The sequence below is a fragment of the Prionailurus viverrinus genome, chromosome D3 (genome assembly GCF_022837055.1).
Source record: "Prionailurus viverrinus isolate Anna chromosome D3, UM_Priviv_1.0, whole genome shotgun sequence".
NCBI lineage: Eukaryota > Metazoa > Chordata > Mammalia > Carnivora > Felidae > Prionailurus > Prionailurus viverrinus.
The window spans coordinates 25,803,626-25,820,609 of record NC_062572.1 but is presented as its reverse complement, the minus strand read 5'-3'; the positions used below and the strand labels follow the sequence as shown (position 1 = coordinate 25,820,609).

General features: G+C 42.6%; 1 protein-coding gene across 2 annotated transcripts in view; it reads right to left on the bottom strand.

The window, feature by feature from the left end:
* PITPNB (phosphatidylinositol transfer protein beta) overlaps positions 1–16,984 on the bottom strand; it is a 63,956-nt gene that overhangs the window by 11,740 nt on the left and 35,232 nt on the right. For both annotated transcript variants that reach the window (XM_047827307.1, XM_047827306.1), the window contains exon 8: positions 10,229–10,306. In XM_047827307.1, the coding sequence (XP_047683263.1) occupies positions 10,229–10,306 (78 nt within the window). The remainder of the gene's footprint in view (positions 1–10,228; positions 10,307–16,984) is intronic.

Here is a 16,984-nt window from a genome sequence, read left to right as displayed (position 1 = left end):
CCTTGGCATTCAGTGGCTTAAGACTTCCTACAATTTTGCATTTTATTCCATAATGGGCTTAGCAAAATATCCTCCTGCCTATGCACTTGGGCTGAATCGCCTCTGCGGCTAAGAACCTCTGATGCACCACTGATTAGCCCTAAGATACCTTCCAGACGGAACATTCCAAGGCCCTATTAATTACGGGCTGCTGATAGCTTCGTTCGGAAACTCCAAATCACTGGACACCTTAGTGTGCTAAATGAAAACCTTGGGTGTTTCCAGGAGAACACCGACTCCTCAGAATTCTACCATTTTATAAAAACGGCAGGAGGAAGCATGGTTCTAATTAAAGGGTAAGCGGAATTTAACACAAATATGCTTATACCACACTTGGGCTCCAAGAGCAGAGCATACACACATGACTCCAACAATTACCTAAGTTTGTTTCTAGTGACACGCTTTCTAGTGACTCTGGCAGTCTGCTCAAATCAATTAAAGGAATAGTGGTAATTTACAAACAGTGATCTATAATATTTAGTTTAAGTCACGGGACAAAATGAACCCGTTCTCCAAACTATCTTCCTCAGACCTAAAATATACATTCCAGTCTCATCTGCTTTTTTTGTTTTTCCATACAACTTACAAGTGATTAAAAAAAAAATTCAAAGAATATGTACAAGTTAAAAAACAAGTCAATGAAGAGCCTGCTGCCTTTATTTCTTAGCGTAATTCTTTACACTATCAGCACCTCACAGTGTGAGGTGAGGGGACTTACAGAAACATAATGTCACCCACAGGAATAAACGGAGAACGTGGAAGCTACCTATTTTTAATATATATTATATATTATTTATATATATGTGAAATCTGGGGCATTTGGGTGGCTCAGTTGGTTAGGTGTCCAACTCTTGATTTTGGTTCAGGTCATTATCTCACGGTTGTGAGATGGAGCCCTGCGTCAGGCTCACACTGGGCATAGAGCCTGCTTAAGATTCTCTCTCTGCCCCTCCATCTCTCAAAAAAAATTTTTTTTAAATATATGCAATATTTAAGGTCTCATTCAGTTCTTACAATGACTTACGCGATTTGCCTCTTAATTTGAGCTATGTATGACCTTAAGACTAGTGGTTAAGTTAAGAAATGGCTTAAAAAGTGTCTATACCTAGGGGCATCTGGCTGACTCAGTCAGAAAAGCATGTGACTCTTGATCTCCGGGTACTGAGTTCAAGTCCCATGTGTTGGGTGTGGAGATTAAACAAACAAACGAGTCTCCAGGGGAGCCTTGGGTGGCTCAGTCAGTTAAGCATCTGACACTTGATTTCGGCTCAGGTCGTGACCTCACAGTTTGTGAGATCTATCGCCAGGTCAGGCTCTGCACCAACAGTGTTGGTGCAGAGCCCGCATGGGATTCTCTCTCTGCCCCTCCTCTGCTCTCTCTCAAAATAAATAAGCAAACATTTAAAAAAAAAAAAAAAAAAAAAAAGGTCTCCATACACAATGAAAATAAATAAATAAACATTTAGAAAAAGTCTTCACATGTAATGAAACAGAAAATAGGGAGACTGCCTAGACACAGTTAAGTAAAAGCTGAAACAATCCTTGTGGCACCATCTTCTTGGAAGGGAATGTGACCCTCTGTAATTAAAAAGCCTTAAAGTTGTCCATATCCTATGTATAACCCTTTAACCATGTAATTCCACTTCCAGAAACGTATCCCAATTCATCAGAAAACACTACATATTTACTTATAACAGCAACAACCTGGACTTAATGGTGAAGTATTTTACAAGCCTTGCAAACAATGGGCTGCTACACACATAGACAGTAAAAACCATCTTTTCAAAGAATGCTTAATAATGTAAAAATTTTTTAAAGGCACAATATGAACATAAACAGGTATCTATCCATGGTATAAACAATTATTAACAAAATACAGTACATAAATCAGGATATGTAACAGATAACAAGAATTAAATCGTGAGAATGTAATGGATTTTTACTTTCTTCTGTGTACAATTCTTTATTTCTGAAACTTAAGAAGTACACATCTTTCGTAATCAGAAAAAAACCCAATACGCTTTGACAATACAAGAGTTTTTGCCCGAAGGTGACTATTTTAGGACAATGAATTCCTTTGCCCTAAATTATCTGGGTACTATTTCAAATCTTCACTCTTCTTTTGACTATAAATAATCTAAATGTTTTCCTGCCTCTGGTTTTGAGATTTAATACATAAAAGCTAAACAAAATCAAGCTAAAAGCTGAATTAAGATCTTAAATAGATAACCTTAGTCCAGTCCATATTACATTTTTCCTAATCTTAAACTTCTAAAGTAAAAATGAGGTACACGTGCAAAGTAAAATATGACATACTCTTCAGAGTCATCAGAAATATTCTTGTGAAAAAAACGTGTGACTTTCAAAACGTGAAAAATCTCAATGGGGCAAATATTTGGCATTCCACATTCAGAGGACTGTTCTAGGATCCACAGAACCCAAAGGAGTTCCAGCTTGTCTGTCCAGTTCTCAGGATGTTCACTGGGGCAAAGCAAAGCTTCCTCTCTCGCCTTGAACAATACAAACGTTTTCCTCTTCATCAGGTAGAAAAATAAGCCCAAGGCAAATAAAGCCAAAATCAAAATTCAGATCATTCACACATTAATTCCGACTCAGCTCAAACTTCACATTTGCTAACCTAAAGCAAAAACAGGATTAACTCTTTCCTAAATCTAGTTGTAAATAAAATTACTTTGCTGATAAATATGAGTTTTATATAGATGAAAGCACGAAAATTTAAAAGAACAATTGAAAATAAAAGGTAAAGACTGGCTGGTTACCAAAAGACAAGAACAGTCAGGAGTTCTATAAAATGAAAACCACAGGCTAACAGAAGAACCCTAAATTATGACTCATCTTTACAGAATTTAAATTTCATCTGTAATGCAGCAAGCACAAGCTAGTGGAGAAAACGTTTCTAAAATTGTATTTCGTTTGTGTGTTCACTGAATTCCTTACATTTCATGTTTCTAACCATAAATGAAACCCCCAAACGCAAATCATGTTTTTAATTTAACAACGCATATTAGGTTACTCTGAGGTATGTGGACGAGGCCTAAGGGAGAGTAATGTATACTGGAGCCACGCAGCATAACTAAACAAAACGCAGCGTGTTTAACCGGAATGGCGAGCAATCAGCCCGAGTTATCCACAAGAACTAGTTTCTTGTATCTGTGACAAACAAATATAAACAAACGTACAAGACAATTAGGAAAAATAAATGAAACAAGCCCAAAGGCATTATGGAAACTCATTTTCTAAAAACGTAGTCCTCTCACAATGCCACGCTACACGTCAACTCCACACACGCTCCTTCCTGGTCAAAATGCGTGGGGATGGAGAAGGAATTGGTATGTGCTACAGATCACCAGATTAATACTCTGGATGTACGCGGCAGGTTCTGGAAGGCTCACACTGCCTTCATATTTTAATTTCTCAATTTTAGGCAATCTGAATGCTCAATTTCAGCTGTTGATTTCATAATGTAAGTTTCCAACCCAGATTTCACTAAGAAAGTTAAAAATAAATGCACTGCTGGGGCTGTTGCCAGTGCACGCATCAGTAAATATCAACAGAGGATTACAGAATATATGTGAAGTATGTGTACTTAACTCTCAAGCAAAACCCAATCCCCCAACTCAGCCTCACCATTCCCTCAGTTTTGTTCGGATTTTTTTTTTTTTTTTTTTTTTTTTTTTGGCAGCCATTTAGACAGATCTACAGTGGACATCATATTCTCTGTAAGTACACAGCAAGTCCAACGTTTGGTTGCTTTTTATTTGGTTTAAGGCAGTTAACTTGAATCCAGCAAATACTTACTAAGCCTCTCCCAGGCACGAACCTCGGTGCTGGGCAGTGCCCCACGTTAAGTAGGTCAGACACAGAGCCCATGGCCGAAAACTCTAACAGGGACGAAGGGGGTGGGGAAGGAGGCCCAGTGAGCACACAGACCCCCGCTCTGACAGGGGACACACCAAGTGCCATGAGAAGGTCATCAACAGAGGACTTCAGCAGAGTCCAGGGCTGGAAGATTCTTATCTGACTCGGCAAATGGGAAATGTTAAAGAGAGTAAGCAAATGCGAAAAAGAAGTTCAAAAGACTAAACTAATCACAGGCTAAACTAATTTCATGAAAACAGGCAAAATGAAGTGAAGACAGGAAAGCTTACTGCCTGTGACAGGATAATCAGTCACATTTTCCATGTCTCCAAACTTAGTGTTTGTGGAGCTCACACCCATTTTCCTAATCAGAACTATGACACGTGCTTCATGCTTGTGTCCAATTATTCTAGGAGTGACACCATGTGCAAGGGAAACCACAGGTTCACTCTTCAGATAATGCTCGTGAAGAAAACACTGTCCCTGACAGTGTCAGTAAGAACCCTGCAAGGGGCCCATCCTGTCAGATCACCTCTTGAACCCAAGTAAGACACTCCATCTGTCTCCCTGCCTGCGTCCGTTGGTGCTGCCTGAGAACAGAGGCATTCAGTATCCACGATAAGGCTAGAACTACTCGTGTATCACTCCCGGGGCACTTAGCTTCTTGAAGACATGGGACAGATTTCTTGCTGTCCTCTGTAGGAATTGGGTAATTCACACAGACCAAGCGCTACTTATTTTTATACTGAATTAAAAACCTCATTTGCAAACCAGGTGCTCAAGAAAACAAAAACAAAACGAAAAAAACCTAGCCATGTTTTCAGGTCGGCTTTATTATACATAAGCTACAATGTGGTCTAACCAGACACTAATTATTAAGTCTCTGTATGCCACCCACTATAGGTTTTTGAAAATGAGATGATAGGGAGGGAACATGTTTTAATGTCTTCACATCTTTCCCAGGACTGAGAGCCATGTCTAGATGAAGACAGGAAAGGACCCTCGGTCTCTCTCCTCGAGAGGCTATCAGGTGCTCATTAGCCTCTTGAGGGCTCTGGGCTGCCTTCTGACAAGGCTCTATCTCAAAGAGATTTCCACAGCTGGGCTCTGAGCTCTCCCTCACCCCCGCTTCCCTTCTTCCCATCCCTGGCCAACAGAACCTTGTGGTACCTTCACTTCAGGCCACTGACAAGGCTCCCACCTTCTTTCCACAGATGAGAGGCGGGAGGAGAAAGGAGTCTTGGTAGTGTGGCAGGGAACAAATCAGCGTCCCTACAATCCACAGATGGCTGCCCTCCACTAGCTTGAAGGATCCAGATCAGCTTCACGGGTGATTCTAAAATGAGTCTAAAGCAGGACTGAGCAGGTAAACAGCACGACATACTGTTGTGAAAGCTCCAGCTGCCAGAACTTTCGCTCCAGACTGGAGTTCGAACATAAATAGGACGTGCCTTTATGGCTAGAAAAAGCATAAGTACGCACACAAAGATAACATTAAAGAATCCCAATTTCTAGATCAACTTCTTTATTTGACCTGATCACCTTATACCGCAATGTTCAGACACTGGATGGTTCCGAGACCCGTCAAGCACTCTAAGGGCCAGATACTCTGGCAAAGTCTCCTACAAAAGACCTTTATAGGCCTAATTCTTAACTATCTTATACATAGAGACAAAGAACTTTAAGTCTTCAGGAAGCGTCAGCATTAAATGAAGAAAGAAATTCGGCCTTGCCATAGGATGCAAATGGCACCATAATCTTCAAAGATGGTGGTTCAATTTGTTAAGATGACAACCCTTCAGATCGGAAGAGGTAAACTTGAAAGCTAAAGGCATCCACATGTACACGGTTTGTGATAAACCATTAGAACAGGCAGCCATACCAATGTCCTAGAACACACAAAGCCCTCAAAACATGGAAGAAACCAAAACATGTGCACACACACGTGTGCATGCAGTGCTATACAGAAATAAACATTTACATCCGTAAGAAATGCACCAATCTACCTTGAAGCAAAAATCTTTACCAGGTTATAAATCCCTCCCCTATCAGTATGTACAGAATCACTTATGTGTTGAACCCTAAATAACAAAATATAACTCATGTGCTCAGATTCAAAAAATTCTCTTTTCAGAAGGAAGATGAATCCATAACTAAAGCCTGCATCCCTGGGTTTGTAGTTTTTAAAAAATAAAAGGTATGTATCATACCACAGGCAAAAAAAAAAAAAAAAAAGTCCGTACTCTAACCCAGTTGGAAAATATGAAAATCTACTCACTGGTGCTCCCCTGGCACCCTCAGGACCACTTACTAGCAAAGGTTCTCTAGCATTCATATGGCCTCTGCTCTTCGGCTGACCCACATTAAGCACTCGTAACACACACATGTTAAAGACAAGGGGTACAGACAAGTGAGTCAAGATGGGCTTGATGACTCCCAGCTATTAAGACAAGAGAACCCCTGGATACCAGACACAGAAAAGGGATAACTGTGTCATTAATAGGGCAGCTTGTGTATAGATCTCATCAACCCCCAGAGATGATGTGGCTTTTCATTTCCAAAGACCAAAGCTTCCTCCGCATTGGGAACGTAACACTCACTACTTCATTCAGTCCTGGCAACAACCTTCTAAGGCAGTGACAATGTCCTTCCCATTCTAGAGATGTGGAAACCCAGGCCCAGAACTAGGATTAAGTTAACGAAGTCACAGCCTATACCACAAGCGATAAGGAAATGGATTTCCCTCAGTGCCACTGTCACCTACAGATTCCCTGACCATTGGAAACGTACAAATGTTAACAGGAATTATCAAATTCTAGCAAATACCATGAGTACAGAGAGACACACACGTGGCCTGATGCAACAGGGCGTAAGAGATGCATACTGGTGATGTGGGGGTCAGAAAGCGTCACGTCTCCACCCACTATGCATCTCTGTGACTGGCACTGAATCAGGTGCCATAGAGATGTCAGACATCCTGCTGTTTCTCCTACAACTATTACCTGTGTTTCTCTGGCCAAGTTTCTCATCTATATAATGAAGCAGTTGTACTTACCCCACAGGAAGGTCGTGAAGATGAAACACGACCTCGCATAGCGCCTGGCACCAAGGAAAAGTGTCTTTTCCACTCTCCAGTCCGGCGTAGACAGCCAGTAAATACTGTGAGAGTTCAGAAGGAACACGCCAGCGTGGGGTAAGTAAGGAAGAGTTTCCAAGAGATCACAGAGTCTGAACCTGGTGCCGAATGCACTTTTGAATTTGTACTCGTGAAAGGGAGTTTCTCCTGAGCGGCGACGGGAAAGAAGACTGAAGGGAGAGGATGGGAGGGCGCACGGAAGGAAGGCCCGGAGCCGCTGCGGAGGGAGTGGGCAGCCCTTGCGCTCTTGCACAGGAGCATTCTGACAGACACTCTCGGGCAAGTGGGTCCAGAACAGGACTTCTTTTTCCTTTTCGCCTAATTACCACATATTCCTCCCTTCTCTCCTAGTTCAGACGTACAGAAACCCCCAACTACCACTCAGCCCTACCATCAGTGCCATGGTGGGTATCGTCACTGGCAAACAGGGCCTGCCAAACACAACTTAAATTTTTTTTTTAACGTTTTTATTTTTGAAGGAGAGAGAGAGAGAGAAAGAAAGAGCATGAGCAGGGGAGGAGCAGAGAGAGAGGGAGACACAGAATCTGAAACAGGCTCCAGGCTCTGAGCCGTCAGCACAGAGCCCGACGCGGGGCTCGAACTCACGGACCGCGAGATCATGACCTGAGCCGAAGTCAGCCGCTTAACCGACTGAGCCACCCAGGCGCCCCAGGGCCTGCTGAACACAATTACAGGAGATGCTGATAAGATCAAGTCAATCCACAGGTTCCTATTTTTCTATATGTTGTATTACCAGCTACCGTCATCCTTTTTAGTTTTCTTTCCTTCACAGGAATACGTGGATGGCATGATTACAGTAGTCCCCCCTTATCCACGGGGAATATGTTCCAAGACCCCCAATGGATGCCTGAGACCACGGACAGTACCGAACTCTGTATACACTGTTTTTTCCTATATATGTACCTTTGATGAAGTGTAATCTATAAATTAGGCACAGTGAGAGATCAACAACTAATCACAAAACAGAACAATTATAACAAAAACCGTAATAAAAGTTACATGAATGTGGTCTTTCTCTCTCTCTCAAAATATCTTCTTGTGCTGAACTCACCCTTCTTGTATGATGTGAGATGATAAAATGACCACTGAGATGAAGGGAGGGGATGACGCAGGCACTGTGATGCAGCGTCAGGTTACTGACCTTCTGACATCAGAAGGATCATGTGCTTCCAGAATGCAGTTGACCACGGATAAATGAAACCGTGGAAAGAAAAACCGCAGAGACAGGGGGGAACTACTAGTTATTTCTGGGATCATGGTAACTTAGTTAAGCTATAACTGAGCTTTTAAGGGTAGCTACACTCACCATCATCTGGGTAAGGTTAATAACCAAGAGTTAAATAGGTAAAAAGGGATCACTATCAGTGAGCATTCTCCCAGAGAAATAATAAGCTATTGTTTCCCTCCTCCCCCACTCGCGCGCGCGCACACACACACGCACACACACACACACGCACACACACACACACACACACACACACACACTGGGGGAAAAGACTGCTAAAATGCAACCTGAAAAAAATGTAAAATTCACATTCTTTCTAGAAAGTAAACCTATTCTAGAATTTTATCATTAATTGATAATAAAAGACAAAGCAATAGCAGTCAAAAATCATAAATAAAAAAGGAATAAAAATCATCTTCCAGGTTCCTAAAACGTTGGAAATTAGGTAAAACTCACAGTGTCAAACTACATGTGCTGCCTGTTCTCAAACTGGGTGGGAGCTCCGACAGAAGAGACTGGAGCTCAAGCATGACAGCCCAGCATAAAATGGAGCATCGCCTTTTCAAGTGTGCACTTGAAAAGCTGACAATTTCAAGAAAATTTAATGTCTAATTCACCTGAGTCTCAACTTCGGGCCCCTCTCTTCCCTTGTAAAAGCATCATTAGCTAGAGTTAGTACTTACTGGAGCAAGATGGCCTTTGAGAAGATATGGCTGCCTTAGAGGCAGCCACCCATCTTCTGCTCCAACACGGCACTCCTTTTTGGAAGGCCAGGCTAAAACTCAAAGGGGAAAGACCTCTTCTCTGACTCAGCATAAGTTCTAAGGTCCACATATAGAAATCTGCACAAGGATGGGGGAAATTCTTAAATCCACTGAACTAAGTTTAGATCACACATACTGAATTTGTTCCTTGATTTGTAAGTGACATAGATCACTTCCTGTGAATTCAAGTCAAAAGTCTACGGTCATGGCCATTCAACTGGGAGAATCTTGAACTGACCTCCACCCAGAGAACAAATGTAAAAATAAGAGAATTCTGAATCATTTCTCGTAGAACAGTCAGATCCATCCTTCATTTTAGCTGACGTGCAAGACAGTCCACACAACAGTCTGACACCCACCAAGAGCCACTCCACGGGTTACTTGTGGGGCTATCTGTCACAGTAATCCCCTATCTGCAAACAACAACTAACACCTAGAGGTCTTCTACCGATGACTGGTGACCGGCTTCGGCATAAACAGACTGGTTACCAAATAAAACGTGTTGGTGGAAATGTGCTCTGGGCACGTTTAGGTTTTAATGTTCCCCTGCTCCTGTCAAATTACCTGTAATCACTTGCCATCACCACAGTAAGCCCTCTTTAAGGGTCTCTCGTTTAGTTTAGTGGATGTCTTTAAAATGCCTTCTATTTCTATAGCAATTTAAATTATTACCTTGACACTGCTTTTCTCACTCCCGTGAATAAAGTAAGGGCGTGTTCTTTATTAGAAAGTGACTACTTGCCATCAAAATTGTTCTCTGGTGTTCCGGTTTCCAAGACGTAACTATTAAAAGGCCAGGAACACGAGCTCAGGTGAAGGGAACTTGTTCGGTTTCCACTAAGACTAAATTTAAACTATAAACCTTCATTTAACATGGATTTTTGTACTGCTTCAAGTCTCAAAAGAGAACACTACAATCCCCAAAGACTAAATCACTTGTCTCTTTTTAAGAGTTATCAGAATAGCATGATGCTGAAAGTGACAGTCTGGCTATGTTCTGTTTGTTAATGCAGCACAGACGTGCTGGCCAACTGCATCGCAAATACAACTATTTCTGTGCCATTTCTATTTTTCACTTAAACGTCACCAGCTCTCCCAGACCCGGGACCTGTCAAGTGGTCTGTTGCCAAGACTCTGCCTGTCAGAAAGGTCAGCATCCAGTACCTTCCAGTTGGGTCCCAAAGGGCCTCTCTTGGTCTTGACTGACTGGAATAACGCTGGGTCTTCATCAGCTTTGTAGTCCTGCAAAGCAAAACAAAGTCAGAGGCAGAGAAGGAACCCAGAGAAATTTCTTTAACCTTGCCAGAACAGCTCTTTGCAGCTACTAAAACACAGGACAGAAACTGATTAGGCTTATTTCTATGCCTTTGCGGAAAAGTAGGAAAACGCTTCGTTATGATAGTAAGTTTTGGGTTTGGTTCTGTTTTACACTTTAAGGCAAGATGACTACACAATATTTAGTAACAGAAGTCTTGACGAGCAAGCCACTGGTTACTGAAGAGCTCCACAAACCTTCCCACGTCTTTTAACAGTTTCAACATGTCGATACACATACAGGCACATTCAAGAAATAAAACCATCCCGGTCTTGACAGCATCCATCGGTGATGACTGAGAGCTACCACTGTGGCCGGGAACGCAGATCAGAACTATCAATCCTGCGGCAGCACCCCCCCAGCCCGGCCCTGATCTCTTCCATGGCTGGGTCTGTGCTGGGTGCCTCAATGACAAGGCCAGCCTGTCCACACCCTTGTTCAGAGACCCGTAGGGTGCAAATCCCTCGGCTTGCTAATGGAAGCCCCTCGTCACAGGAGGTGAGCGAGGGGTTTATGCCTCCATCATAGAACTACCTCAGTTGTATCACGTCACAGCGGAACAACCTTAAGACTGGTTTTATGCAAAGTTCTAGCGTGTGTCAATTCTATTTCCCTAACATCCTCTTCCTTATAGAATGGAGGAAATGAAAGAAGTAATCTTTTTCAACCTGCCTGCTCTACACATACACACATATACACACAACCTACAGATAGGAAAAAAACTACCCTAAAGAGTAAAGTTCAGATTTAAAAAAAGAAATGAGTTTCAATGGCCACAGTGAGCAGAGGTCAGCTGGTGAGCTGAAAATACTACAAAGGGAGAGCCTTTGCCTTGTCACGCAGAATTCCTGAGCCCCTGAGCCTGGGGTCCTTCCCAACATTCATGGAAAGACCATGTACTTTAAGGAAAACACCCAGACAAGTCGTATGTGAAACATCACTGTTCTAGAGATAAAGGCAAGCACTGAACATCTCTAAGTATAATACAAACTTTCACAAATCAAAGAAAACATGTTGAGAGGCAGCCGCTCTGAGATTCAACATTTACTCAGTAGATGCACATGACGTGTCAGTAATTCCTAAAGAGAAAGTTAGACGTAAATTGTGTGAAGAAGGGAAAATGTGAGGTTCAAGTAGAAAACAACAATTCAAAAAGGGCCCAACAGTGTGCTAAAATTATTACACAAACATTTAGCTGGCTACACTGAGTCTTACTGCTTTAAGATCTGCAATGTGGTAGTAGGCATTAGGTCAGGCAGCACTATCCAGTTACGACAGACCAGAACAAGCCGCCTGCAAGGGGCCGGAGGACTTCTGGAGTTACATGTGTCTGGGCACATCACAGAAAGTTCAATTTCTGTCAACTAACGCGAATTCTTAAATTCCAATTTAGAGCCGCACCCTCAAAATTAACAACTTCACTGCTGAGAAAAGAATCCATCGTACAGGCAGTCTCAACACCAAGGTTACCAGTGCACAACCAGCCGATATAAACCATCATGTAACGCCATCAAATGTTTTCTCTAAGTCTGAGGCTTGGAATTAAAATCTACAGACAAGCTTACTTTTCCCCCAAATTGAAAGTATTTAACATCCTATCAAATAATCACTTCTGACACCATGTCCCTCGATCGAATCTATTTATTCAGTAGCCACCACGTAGAAGGTAGCGTGCAGGATGCTAAGAGGGGAGCCCAAGGGGTCTGAGGACACAAGGAGAACCAGCACCTACCTGGTGCCAGCTCCTAGGAAGTCGCAGTGGAGCTGGGAGAAAGGAAGAGGCAAACAAAGAACCGAAACCCCAGAGAGTTAACCGCCAACAGAGAATGGAGAGAATGAGAGTCAGAACTGAAATCAACGGACACAAGCCAAGGAAAGGCATTTTTAAAATCAGTTTTAACATCGTGTTTAAAAGGTAGAAAAACCTTAACTGCAAAGGTAGATGTTAAAAATTCTTGTGATTCAATTTTTAACTACCTGTATAACGTCCAGAGGCCTGGCCAGTGTTTACCATTTCAACCCACTTAAGTGGGGGGTGAGGGGGGTGGGGGGGGGAATACTTTTTTTTTTTTTTTTAAATACCATCTCAGATGTGACCTCATTGTGGGCATGCTGTTCAAAATTTTTTCTTAATGCAAAATGTGAGATATGATGGAGCCTGGCATGGGCTGAATGGTAAATCGCACATTTCCTAAATCCGAGGGACTGTCAGAGCATGCTCCGCCATTTTGTGTGACAAGAAGAAGGAACACACTCAGCCAATGAAACATGCCATACCTGGCAGACAAACCCTAATTCTCAGTGTATTAAAACGGGAGGGAAAGCGGGCAGGGGAACCTCAGAACTGATGAAATGGAGCCCACAGAACGAACTTCTGTACGATTATGGCACCGGTGGAGGTCAAAACGAACAGACGGATCGGGTGGGCTTTGCTGACGACACCGCTTCAGGTCCTTCCCGACCCCAGCTCCGTAGCAGGGTGCCCACCTCCGGGCCTTTCGATGCCTGTCTGACATACTAACTGAAGAGGGCAGAGTAACGCCTCAGAGCTTCTCCGCTCTGCACCTGTCACACTGTGGCAGAAAAAGCCTGTTTCCGAGCCTTTGTCGTTACTACCACGTACATACCCTGCGACACCTTTCGGAACTAAAGGATCCACAGAATTACGGAGGGAAACCCGCCCCTGAAGACCATCCCAGCCGCCTCATTTGACAGATGAGGAAGCCACGGTCCCAACGACCAAGTGGTATGGCTCTCTTAGCCCAGGACTTAACTCCAGCCTTCCTGGCCTCTGTCCCCGGCTCATTGTAGTGGACCACACGGGAGGCAGCAGAAGGGTGTCCACAACTGCCAGATAAGCAAAACCCATTTCAAAAACACCAAGAAGCAGCAGCAGCAGAGGCATCAAAGTGGATTTGCCTGTAAGGCAGGAGTGTGTGCGTATAAAATATCACACACACACACACACACACACACACACACACACGCACTCATGTATCTCCCAAGGTAAGTCTTCCCAGCTGTTTTCTCCTGACTAAAAAGCAGCAAACATTAAAGGTGTAACACTGAAAGTGTCACAAGACCCAATTATTAACAATAGCACCTTAACCCTGACAGATGAGGATAATGCATCTTGTCAAAACCCAGGAATTTTTTGTGTTTTAATGTTAGTTTGCATACGTAAATGTTTAATCAGTTGAATTAAGTGCCAAGGTATGACAAAGCAGGAGGCAGGTGTGGTTTTAACAACGTCGGTTTTGTACCTTTATAACAAAACACTTAATTTTTCTGAACAGTTACCTTCTTCGCTACGATTTTATTGTTGGATTGCTGGTTTGGTCTTTCTGCATTTGAAAACTGGCCGATTCATATCCGTATCACAATGAACAAATATATTCCTTCATGTATGACAGTTTCGGCATACAGAATGCAACCTCAGCTACCAATTATAGCTGCAAATGAGCAATAGTGTGGAATGAGACAGCCTGCTGGCTTTGTTAGTATTCTGTCTCCTTCGGGATCCCATGGGGAAAGGGGAGGCTCTGATGAAGAGAAGCCCTTGGCTCATGGTTTATTGTGCTTGCCACCAGCTGCAGACTTCTCATCTCATTAGTTCTTTTAGAATACTGTGGGTGAAGACAGCTGTAGCCTACTTGAGTCTTCAGCTCCTGGGTATTCTGAAGGCTGAATTTGCTATGCACTTTCTGTAATCCTTGGGAAAAAAAAAGCAAGCAAATTCACCAGGCCAAGGAAGTGTATTTTTAAAACGAGGTTTAAAATCGCGTTTAAAAGTAGAAAAATCTTATCGCTAAGGTGCACTGTGTTTAAAAATTTTTACGATCAAATTTTAATTATCTGTATGATGCCCAGAGGCCTGGCCAGGATAAGGGCTCGGTAAAACCATCATTATCAAGTTAGGTGTAATGTCTCCGGACACCCGTTCGCTCCACCAATACCAGGGCCTCGACGACAGAAAAACACAATGGTATCAGCATAAGGTAGATTCAGATTAGTGGTAATACAACTCTATTTAATTGAAAACTCTCACTTAAGTAAAAAAGGAGGCAAGTGAAAGTCAAGACACCCTTTGGAGAACAAATAAAATATAATATGGGAAATAAATGGCTTACTGAGTCTCCATGCTGGAGCCACAGAGTACGTTCATTAAATTCTTATAAATAGCTGTTTTCTGTCACTGGAATACAAAAGTTGTGCTACCTCTTGGGTGTACATCTGTTAGTCTCTACAGCTCTCAACAGAAACTCTCAACAGAAACCAGATTCATTCTGAAGACAAAGAATATTAGTTTTATGAATCTCTTAGCAGAGTGGCTGTCCCCCCAAATGCAAGTACAAAATCTGTGCTGAGCCAACCTAAATGTCCTTGAGCCCAGATTTAACTCATGATTATGAATGGGAAGTGAGTAGGAGGGGGGGGGACCGGCAGGAGATTCTTGATAGCTTGTGGAAAAATCGAGATGAGCGCCACACGCCAGAAACTGCTCGGAGAACCAGGCATGGGTTGCCACAGGTGAGGTGAAATGGAGGCTAAGAAGAGGGCCTAAGCCACAGCATTAGCAGCCTCCGCACCTGCTCCTAAAAGGGCACCCTGCGCGAACCCCCGCTCCCCCCCGCCCCGCCCCGCCCCCAGCACAAAGAAACCATTCTGCGGGGTAAAAAATAAAAACTTGAGAGAGATATTAGGATCCCGCAGCCTGCCGTAAAATGCTTTCCTTGAGCACAAGATGATTAATTAGGTGTCTATTCAAATAGCTCAAAGATAATCACGAAGTTGAGAATGCACGGGTATCGCCGCTCAACCTAGCAAAGCTTATTTCCTCTAATCACATCCTAAAAGTAAAGCCCAGGATGAGGGGGAGAAAACCAAATTAAATATGAAGATAAATAACAAACATCATCTATTAGCACTGCGCTTCATTTTTCAGTACGTATTGTGACACTTGCAAAACAAGGCGTTCCTGGATCCTATCACCGCTGACCCCAGCGCATAACTAATTGGAGCTGACAAAATCCAAGCCAGACTCCAGAGGGGAAGCCCATGAAAAAAAAATGTTTGCATTAAATTTTGCAACAGCAAGTAACAGAGGTGTAAAGACAAATAACATTTACGAACTTGTTTAAGAAACTCATTTCAACAGTTATTTTCAAATAAGCAGCTTTCTTTCCTATTTTTAATTACAGCTCCCCAAGGACCCCTCACCCTTTCAGGTTCCCACAGAGCACCATTAATATAGTATAAGTAAATCTCATTAATTCAGGTCCTACCACCTTGGAATTTATAATAATTCGGACAGGGGCTGGACTGAAGTTTATCTTTGCGTGATCTATGAAAAAAAGATTTGCTACACAAATTAATAGAGTAACAAGATCTCAGGAGGGCTGTTTAAACAGTTCAGAAGTGTTTTAGAGCAATTCAGAAGCATTCATTTGCATATAATTATTATGCTAATTACAAATCATTCTTATCTATTCATTAAAGCAGATTCCCAAAGGACCACTAATTGTCAATAACTTGTTGGCCTAGTTTCTGTTACTGAATGTACCTCTGAGGAACAAAACTGCATTAAAAAATATTCTCTAATTCAGCCTTCTCATTAATCCTTACCGGCTTCCCACCAATGAATCCTAAAAGGCTAATTTTTAAACAACTGCACTCAGAACAGAGAAATGCAGTCAAACCTACAGGGCTGAAGAGAACACTTTTTTTGTGATCTTTTTAATCTCCTGGAGACCCTGCATAGAGATCTGGGGTGGGAGTAGCGGTGGGGCTGAGCATGGGAAGGGGGCAGAGGCTGTCAACAGAGCTCTATGCTAAAAGGTGGCCATAGCTTAGAATAGTCAGGCTAGGGCACAGCCAGGCTAGGGGCACAGTGGGCTGGGTGCCTCTTCCATTCTTTCGGAGACCGCCAACACTGTCACGCTTATGAAGGCAGACCCCGAAAGCCTTTGGAAGGCTACAAATTAATAGAGAAATAGAAAGAAATCAATTTCAGCCCTGAAAAGAAGTTGCAACCAAAAGCCTGATGTGACAGGGACACCTGGCTGGCTCAGTTGTTAGAGCAAGCGACTCTTGATCTAGCGGCCGTTAAATTTGAGCCCCATGCTACTTAAAAAAATAAATAAAAATAAAATGAAAGTAAAAAAAACAAACAAAAAAAAACAACCCTGAAGTGACAGACTCCATCTCCTCCTGCACACCTGCAGGGGAACCAGATAGTTGTGTTCTAGATGAGACTCGGGAAGGTGAGGTTGGGGGTGGGGGGGGGGGGGTGGGGAGTAAGCCCTTGGCGGGCGGGAAAAGGGATTCCTGAATAGCCCAGGGCTGGTGGGCTACTCCTGAGCCCTGCCCTCAGATAAGTGGGCTAATGGTTTGGGTAAGCCTATGTTTCATGCACAAATATACAATATATTTGTTACTACCACCTATTTACAGTTAAATACTGATTAGAGCATTTTAAAATGAATAACTCTTAATACTCTTGATACGAATGTTGAACATTACATTTTTAAAGATTAAGTTGCAAATGCCTGAAATGTACGTAATATGTTCAGGAAAAGTCTTACTTAACACAAAATGTATTTATT